The sequence below is a fragment of the Sprattus sprattus genome, assembly GCF_963457725.1.
Source record: "Sprattus sprattus genome assembly, chromosome: 1".
Lineage (NCBI taxonomy): Eukaryota > Metazoa > Chordata > Actinopteri > Clupeiformes > Clupeidae > Sprattus > Sprattus sprattus.
Genome location: NC_137920.1, coordinates 75,710,148 through 75,720,147, shown reverse-complemented (window position 1 = coordinate 75,720,147; position 10,000 = coordinate 75,710,148). Strand labels below are relative to the sequence as shown.

General features: G+C 45.3%; 1 protein-coding gene across 1 annotated transcript in view; it reads right to left on the bottom strand.

Moving 5' to 3' along the window:
* LOC308364520 (disks large homolog 2-like) overlaps window positions 1–10,000 on the bottom strand; it is a gene marked incomplete at its 5' end in the record, with an annotated part of 149,047 nt that overhangs the window by 26,496 nt on the left and 112,551 nt on the right. The window contains 2 exons of the mRNA XM_080837654.1: window positions 8,115–8,165; window positions 9,571–9,673. Coding sequence (XP_080693780.1) covers window positions 8,115–8,165; window positions 9,571–9,673 — 154 coding nt within the window. The remainder of the gene's footprint in view (window positions 1–8,114; window positions 8,166–9,570; window positions 9,674–10,000) is intronic.

Here is a 10,000-nt window from a genome sequence, read left to right as displayed (position 1 = left end):
CTGCCAACAAGGAACCTCTGAGTATTTAAAGCAAACTGACACGTTATTGGTTATGGTCCTAAACATTAATATCTTTACAAATATCCTTTGAGAGGATAACAAACCCTAAGCACCTGTCTAATCGGAATACCCTGACATCACTGTGCAAGACCTACCAATAAAACACACCATCATTAACTGACATTTGACATCTTAAAGACAAAGGAAGAATAAAAAACCCCTTCATACAGAAATCAGTTGTTGAAACACATACCTGTTCTTGGTAATATTCTCACTAATATACTATATATACTAATACACTAAGTTCAACACCATTACATACATCACAGCATAAACCCTGTAATATCTCATAACACCTGTCCGAACCATTTTCTTTCCTCGTAAAAGCAACAGCCAACACTTGAGAGAGAGAGACACACAGGCAGGGAGGTTAAGGCTCTCCATAAATCACAAGGCAATAAAATATCACCTGCATAATTCAAGCTAGTGTGCTGTCGTGCTCGATGATTAATGTCTTCCTGTGATGTGAATAAATATTCAAAAACCAAACATCCAAATTTACATATCGGGAACAAAGAGGGGCATGAGGAACAGATCTACGTGGAACAGTTCTTGTTCTAGCCTTGTCAGTCCAACAACATAAAGCATGACGTACAGATCTACGTGCAACAGTTCTACTTCTAACCTTGTCAGTCCAACAACATAACGCATGACGAATTTATTTACTGTATCGTTGTCTTTGTGGCAATGACAAATAAAGTACTTTGAATTTTGAAGAATTGGGCTTCTGAGCTGTAGATCTACGTGCAACAGTTCTACCTCTAACCTTGTCAGTCCAACGTCATAACGCATGACGTACAGATGTACGTGGAACAGTTCTTGTTCTAGCCTTGGCAGTCAAACAACATAACGCATGACGTACAGATCTACGTGGAACAGTTCTTGTTCTAACCTTGTCAGTTCAACAACATAACGCATGACGTACAGATCTACATGGAACAGTTCTAGTTCCAACCTTGTCAGTTCAACAACATAACGCATGACGTACAGATCTACATGGAACAGTTCTAGTTCCAACCTTGTCAGTCCAACAACATAACGCATGACGTACAGAGGTACGTGGAACAGTTCTAGCAGTGCCAACAACATAACGCATGAGGTACAGATCTACGTGGAACAGTTCTAGTTCTAACCTTGTCAGTCCAACAACATAACGCATGACGTACAAATCTACGTGGAACAGTTCTAGCCTTGCCAGTCCAATAACATTACACACTTCGTGATGTAACAGGCACCTGCATTTCAACGAGACTCTCATTAGGAGATTTGAATTGTGAACTGGGTTCACATCGGGCCAAACGGACAAAAGCGGGGCACCTTTCCCCGGGAGACACACACATGCAGAATTCTCCTTTTTCCTTGTGTGTGTGTGTGTGTGTGTGTTTCCTGCTCTTTAAAGGCCCGTCCACGGGGGGATGGAGGCTGACAGATCTAACGCCACTGCAGGGTCTTTCCTGACGTCGCCTTGGCTGTTACGCTAATTCCAGCTGGCAGGGCGGAAGGATGCTACAGTACCTGAGGGACTGTCTGGGCTGATCTCAAGGCGAGGCGCCGCTCGCTCAGGCACACTTTTCACCGGGGCCGAGGCTCAGAATGCCTAGCAACCAGGCAAAAGGAACGACATCTTCTCAGACTGACGGCCTGGGCTCCAGCCAACCAGCAACTGGTTCAGAGTGAATTTCTGAGTGGCAGTGCAGTGCGGTGCAGTGCTGATTTCAGTCCCGATTTCAACCCCACAATGTTACATTGTTGACAGTTCCACAATACAAAGCTCTGCCACTTTCATAAAAATACATAAAACAAAAAGTGTGCATCTGGAAGCTTCAGAGCAGGTGGTATCTAAAGTGTTAGTAGGGATAGGCGCGCTCTACTTCCAAAAAATAAATGCGATTTCGGGTGCGAGTAAAAGAATGTTAACTTAGAGTAGAATAAAACCGCACTCTCAAGCTTTTCTCATTGCTATTTAGACCAGTTTATTTCCAGACGCGTTTCGGCCTTAAGCCATCGTCAGTGTGTGGCCCATCAGAGGGACTGGCTGTGTCACACTGGCGATGGCTTAGGCCGAAACGCGTCTGGAAATAAACGGGTATCTAAAGTGTGCATCTGGAAGCTTCAGAGCAGGCAGTATCTAAAAGAGCTCAGAAGCCCAATTCTTCAAAGTTCAAAGTACTTTATTTGTCATTGCCACAAAGACAACGATACAGTAAATAAATTCGATTTCGGGTGTGAGTAAAAGAATGTTAACTTAGAGTAGAATAAAACCGCACTCTTAAACAGATGATGTGATTGTCCCAGAGCACGTGTTCTGGTTTGCTGCCAGTATGGTTGCCTTAACTATCCAATCTGTGAACCTGTCCGCTGGGGTCCTTTGCTCAGGTCAGATAAACACTGATAAACCCCTTGCCTTAGACACTCATTTCATCCATAAAGACATCCATCCATGACCTTTAACCCACTCTGTGAGGCCATCCAGCACACGCTTAATGGAATGGAAGGGTCAGAGTTCACGAGTGGTCTGGTAGTGCCTAGAGCCTAGACTGCATAGGAGCTGATTTTAATTTATTGTGACTTAAAGGTGCATTAAGGATTAATAGCTATTCGCTGAAGGTATGCTAGCAACTAAAACTAACGAAATCTCTTGAAATGTGCTGACTTTGACATTATGACAAACTAATTACTCAACGACTGTCCTTACACAGTCAAACATCAATCATTTGCAACACAAGACTAAGCAAGACGGCAAATAAGCTACTTACTAGATCGGCAGAAGGTAATCAAAGTCAGGTCGGCGGGCATCGGCAGGCAAAACTACAGAACGCAGTTATATGCCTATCGACCCTGCTATGCCATTGGCACGGACGCAATTCTCCATATTAAAAGTCATTGTAGCGCCCCAATTATTTTAAGCTGTTATTTTAAGGTTAAACTGCTTATCCTAACCCTAATCCTGAAGCATAATTGTTGCATATTGTACCTTTAAAAAAAATATAAAAATTGTGTTACATTTTGTGAAAGTGAGTGTGAAGACTGTTAATACATGTGACATATTGCACAACGTCATGTTTCATGTGAAGTCTGTGCTCCTCGATTCAACATGTTTAGTTAAACCATTATTTTTGTAACTTCTGTTAAAGGTGCTCAGGAGTTCTCCACAGAGGCTGAGCTTAAGTTTAACGGCCCATTTTTAAGCAAGTTATGCGTGTGTGTGTGTGTGTGTGTGTGTGTGTGTGTGTGTGTGTGTGTGTGGGTTTTTTAAGCAAGGTATGCTCCACAACAGCAGCTAGAGCCTCTGGGGTACACAAACCCCCAGAGGTCGGTTAAATAAGAAGGTTTCTTAGCTTGTATATACTTGACCAGAGGGCAACCAAGGCAGCGTGAAAAGACGTTCGGGGGTCAGATAACTTGTGAAAAATAGACCTTGGGTTGGGGCTCGTAGGCGGAGGCAGGCTGCAGCCTGAGGAGCTGAAAGGGCTCCAGTTTGGCTGATCTTACGGCGAGGGCCAGCTGCACGGGCTGTCGACCGCGGCTCCAGTTTGGCTGATCTTACGGTGAGGGTGAGCTATGGGGCTGTGGACCCCGGCTCCAGTTTGGCTGATCTTACGGTGAGGGTCAGCTGTGGGGCTGTGAACCGCGGCTCCAGTGTGGCTGATGTTACGGTAAGGGTAAGCTGCAGGGGCTATGAACCGCGGCTCCAGTTGGACTGACTCTACGGTGAGGGCGAGCTGCGGGGCTGCCGGCGGCGTGTGCCTCAGAAGGCTGCTTTCGATCGAACGGGCAGAAAGTGCAGGCTTGCATTTCCTCTCTGCTCAACTCACTCTCCCACTGAAATCAATCAGCATGACATCAGGGGACTGGCTAGCCGGAGGAAAAAGGCCCTCTGCTAATAATAACTAGCGCTATTTTCATGTCTCCTATGCCTATGCGTTACCAACCCCTGGAGCGTGTGCCTTATAGACCATTACGGAAACATGACCACATGCACAGTCAACATTTTCTATCTATATGACTGCTAGGTATTCTACAGAACGATTCTAATTCTAGTCATCCTGATTTTTACACAATATCACGGGCAAGTCGTTTTTCAGTGACATCTTCTCTCATTCATGAACTTGGGCTAATGACCTGTTTGGCTGTTTGCAAAATACGCGGTAGTGGATGTAATTTGATGCAGTTACATTGTCCATGGTGTGGCTATGTGTGTTACAGGGTAAGGGCATGGGGCTGTTACGGGTGAACTTACTGCTGTATTTGCCTACTTGCTCTGCATCATGCTCACACCTATTTAGGGTATCTTACCATATGCCGAAAAGACTGACCAGTGCAAGTGTAATGTGTGCATAACCAACATCAAGGTATCATTAGTTGAGCAAAGCCTGTGTACGTTATTAGAACAGAGCTCTGGCTACAGGATTTGAGGTGGGGGAGTTGAGTAGTTAGGCATTTTGTTTTTCAAATCTGTGTTCCATTAAATAAAACCACTTTACTGATGAATCCACTACAAAAGTGAGACAACTTTATTGGCAATATGATCTAGAAATGTGGGCCTGCCAAGTTATGGTGGCCAGGAAACTCTTTGGCACAAAAGTAGTTGGTGAAGCATAGGAGCAGTTCATAACGCAAGTAAAACCTTCTTTGGTCTAACATTCGAATTTTTCAAAGTGGTCTTTTCAAACACAGTTTTAAAGTTGCTTGGCTACAAATGGCAGTTATTTACAAAGTGGACAAAACAAACTCCTTTTGAAAAAAGAAAAGTTAATTCAAAAGACTGCATTTGGAGTAAATTGCGTGTTTTACCCAGGTTCATTCTTGCAAATACCTGGGTGTGCGTATTGTGCGTCCATGTGAATTCTGTATGCACTAGGATTCAAGAGCGACTACTTGCTCAGACTCAGGATGTGTGGGGAGACTACTGGGAGAGTACTGAAGTTATTTTCTCATGCTGTGATAGAGAGTCTCTCTTTGAGAAGACCACCACAGTGACATAGGCTAGGAAAATGATCCCTGAATCTTGTATTCAGAATTGGAACCGCTTCCAATTAAACCCGGGAAAAGATACATGAATAGGCCTGAAAACAATTTCATCCCTCTAACAGTGAATCTCCTTAAGTCAGGACATAAGAGGGCGTGAGATGAGGGTCTGTGTTGAATAGGCTGAATGTGTTTCTGTTTTATGCTTACGCTTTGTGAATGTGACGGCACTGTAATTGTTTGTATTTTTATATGGCAGCCATTATGTCCAAGACAAATTTCCCTAGGGTCAAATAAAGAAGAAGAAGAAGAAGAAGAAGAAATAAAAGAAAAAGAAAAGTTTCAGTAAAAATTGTCTTTAAGGGCCTACATATTATTGCATTTCATATTGCCATGAATAAATAAAGGGGACGAAAATGAAAACATCAACAGCCATGAGGAAATTTGTTATTGAAAGTGATGATGAAGACTAAAAACTATAGTTGGGATCACTTGTGTTGTTACTTTACTGTAAATTAAAGCCATTTTAGGTGAGCTGTTTTCTATCGATCATTGTAACTCGAAGTTAGCAAGTAATTGGTTGCTACGCAACAACTGAAACACATTGTGTCGTGAGAAGACTTCGGATTTGGCGTATGAACCTCGCTATCGCTCGGTCGATACGTTAAAGCCTCATATTTCCCGGCATGACCTCACTCTCGGTTAGTAAGTAGTTATTATTATATGGCAACAACAGTACGAGCATTCTGATTGGCTAATACGTATTGCCCTCCTCACCGATCAATATTGATCCGTATTGCCCTCTGACGACATTTTCATTACAATAATTTTATTTTAAAATTACCTGGAAGTAAGAACTACTGCATTTGTCCAGCTATTCATAGGAGACCAAGTACGAAGCTACAGGGACATTATTACCGCCTCTAATCAGTCATGATAGACGTGCTAAAATACCCTGACACATATTTAGTGTGACGCAAAAACTGCAGAAAATGCCACAAACTCGTACAGAACACTTTGGATGGAAGCAGCTTGACCTTATTATTGCATATACCCATCATAGATAAAGACAAGCATGGTATTTTTGTTCTCTTTAAAAATATCACAAGTACAGCACATTTTCTTTTACTTGAATGACTAACTGAAAGCGCACCCTGACCTATTGTCCACTATGGAGACTATGGCTAAGGCAGACCGTACTGCATTTTCACCATCTGGCTGTGTGGACATTCTACAGGGAACCATTTGGACAGGAGAGGCTGCCCCCCCCCGGAAAAAATTACCCCACACCCCCGAGCCTGCAGTCTCATCTGCCATCCTAAATAGCAACTGCCAAATGACAATGCCATCACCAGCGACCACATGCCCCACATACAGACTGCTCGGTGTCCTCTGTTGTGAAAGCTTGCATGGCGGTGGGTTTGGCCATGGACTCGTGCGTGTCGGAGACGTGGCTTAAGAGGCTGAGCTCGACAGCAGTGTGATAAATGAGAGGGGGGGGGGGGGGGGGGCTGATTCACGTGAATAACGAGATGCATTAAAGTTCAATTTCAAAACCCGCACCAGTCCTGGTGGGTTGACCTCTGCTATCAGAGGAAGGTGAGCCTCAGCTCCTTTATGGAGCATAATAATAGCCATGATGGAATATATTCAAATAATTGGCCATATACTCACTAGGAAGAATATCTGAGAATATTGTCCTTTTATGGAAATCCATCTCCTGTAGGTTTACACTAAGAGATGCATAAAACGGCAGCACATCATATGTGTATAAAAGAAAAAAACTAACTGCAAGAGGGAGCATGCTGTGCCACCATGCTGGGGGAAAGTGTGTGTGCGCAGGGGGCACAGGGGTTTGGCAGAGGAGAGGCACGGGGGACAGAGTGCAGTGAGACAGAGACATCCTCAGGAACTGGAGGAAGACTGGGGCAGAGGCAGAGGCTGGGGCAGGGGCAGGTGTGGGGCAATGCCAGCCTGCACTACAGAGGCGGACTCTGCAGGAGGTTAGTGGGAAGGTATTAGAGTATATACGCAGGAATGCTAACTCCAGTCTATGTGCAGGGCAGCGAACTCCAGCTAAATTATTTTACAGTCTATCTGCAGGGGAGCAGTGGTGTAGTGGTCCCTGGAGAAGTGGGTATACTCACCCCAGGATAAACGCCCCGTTTTAAAAAGTGGGTATACGCAATGCTGACTGAAAGATAAGTATACCCTGCATATACCCTGGACTACATCACTGCAGGGGAGCTTAGTCCAGCTAAATCATTTTACAGTCTATATGCAGGGAAGCTAACTCCAGGTCAACGAGTGGCAGCATTTCTACAAATGCCACACCAAGAAATGCCTAGAACATCTTGCAAATCTTCCCTTTCCTCAGATATAAGGGCAGTGTCTATACTGTATGCATTAGCACATTGCACAACGGACTGTCAGTCGAGCTTAAGAGATGGTTTAGAGCTTGTCCTTTCAAGAACCCTTTTCAAGGACAAACTTACAGATTGTACCTTAAATACAGCTTCATACAGTATTGATGTGCAGGCAGAAAAAGTAGATGAATCACTCCTCTATTAAGCTTCCCTTCTGAGGGCACCCCGTTTATACCCTGTATATAGCACCACACACATACTCAATCAGGGTTAGTAATGCACTTTTAGTCTGGGTGAGCACTGCATGTTAAGCGTTTAGGTGCGGATGCTTCAGGCAGAGGAGGGAACTTTCCCCCCAGCCTTTACCTTCAGGCCTCAGCTAAAGCAGAAAGCAGGTACGGCATCCTTCTGACATCAGGATGGGGTGGGGGATCCTGGGAGAAGAGAGGTATTTCAGCAGCGGGGGGGTGGGTCGAGCGGGGGCGGTGGGGGGTTGAAAAGGTGTGAGGGTGGTGAGGGAAGGTGCGGGTGGTGACGGCCAGAGGTGCACACACGGTGGAACAGTGCCCCCCCCCCCCCCCCAACCCCAAGCACAGACGCCTGCTCCCCCCAGTCGTCCCCCCCCCCCCTCCCCCTCCCTGCTCCTGGAGGCTCCCATGCTCGAAGCCGCCACTGGGCAAGATCACCTTGGGCCCAGGCGCTTGGTCACATGTCACAAACCTGGTGCTGGAGGATGCGAGGGGGCCCGGCGAGGCGAGCACGACGCGAGTTCTGACGGGTGAGAAAAGAGAGCAGGCGTCAGTACACCACTCTGGGTTAAGATGCTTTACAGCAGTTAATGGAAACCAGCTACTGTATAAGCAACACTGTTTCACTGAGATCTGCCATCAACAACAAAAAGCTCACATAGGACGTCAGGATGCAGGAAGAACTTTCCAAAAGAATAACAAAACAAAGTAGGGGCAACTAACGACCAAGATACACACCGGAGATTAAAACAATGCAATAAAATAGTAAAAGTTTCAAATGAAAACCAGGGGGCAAAACTATGGGAGGGAACACTAATGAACACCCCCCCCCCCCCAAACACACACACACACAAAATGATGCAATCTGCTTTGGGTACTCGGCCAAATCGGCACACAAAACAATCAGCTTCCCTCAGCACCAATAAGCACCACCAGGTTCTGGACTGGGATTCTGCAGGTAATGACTCCCATTTATCAGAACGAGACACCCCCCTCTCCTCAGACATGCACAGCACAGCACGGGGCAGGCTAAGCCTCCCACGACACCCTCCCTTCCTGGGGGGGGACAAATGGAGCTATGCCTTCAAACAGACAGGCCTCTTCATACACAAAACTGCAGTGATGTAGTATGTGAACAGACTGTGAGCTTATTCTCAACTGGTCATCGGTAACTGGCGGTAAACAGCAAGCGTGAAACAATAACAATAAGCCGCTGAACATTGTAAACCAGTCATTAAAATGTACCACCTAGAGATCCAGGAGTCCATGTTTCCTGACTTGAATAGGACTAATTATGCTCACTTTCAATGTTTAAAGCAGTCATTAAAATGTACCACCTAGATATCCAGGAGTCCATGTTTCCTGACTTCTTGAATAGGACTAATTAACCCCCCTGATGAGCCCACTGTGCTCTGATTGTGTTACGAGATTGCGTCATCTTGGAACAAAGGAAAAGGGCAGGAATTCCAACAAGGCGTTTCAGGCAGGCTGAGAGGAGTGGTCTGTGTGGGAGAGAGTCCCTCCCTCTGGCATAACATGCACAACAAGCTACAAAGCACGCTAACACAAAGGGGAAAAAACAGAGAAGCATAATAGGTCCTCTTTAAACCTCAAAGGGATTCGAAATAAACAGAAAAAGGTTTGAGGCACATAAAGGTCACAACGACAATTAAAGCGCGCACACACACACACACACACACACACACACACACACACAGTGCATATTCTGTGGCTAGACATGGCCTAAAAATGTCTGTTTTCGTCATGTTACTTCTATTATTTATTAATTTCTATTCCAGGAAATTCCTCCTCGCGTTCTGTCCTCCCCCTGTGGTAACGTGTGACCTGTATGTGCTCAGAGCTGTGGCGCTGTGGTCATGTGACCTCTGACCTCCCAGTGGACAGCCAATGAGACGGCAGACACTTACCCTCCGGCCGGTACTGGGCGATGATGGTCACCGTCTGGCCCGCGCCTTTCAGGGCGGCCGCGGCCTGTTCATGGGTGGCGCCGCGCAGGTCGATGCCATTCACCTACAGACACACACACACACACGGGCACACATGCACATTCACTTCAATTCACTTCTTTTGGCAGAAATGTCTTTGCCTATTATTCTCAAGTAAGTCATTTCCAAGTCGAGTGCAACCCCCAAACAAAAGCCTATTAAGGAGAAAAAAGAATGAAAATATGTCCTTCAAAGTAAAATGGCAGAAAAGTTTACTAGTGAGTTTACTTAAAAAAAAAACACTCACTAGTAAACTTTTCTGCCATTTTACTTTGAAGGACATATTTTCATTATTTACTAGTGAGTGTGAGTGTTGCACTGATTTCTCTGGTTCCTTTGACGACTCCACTGG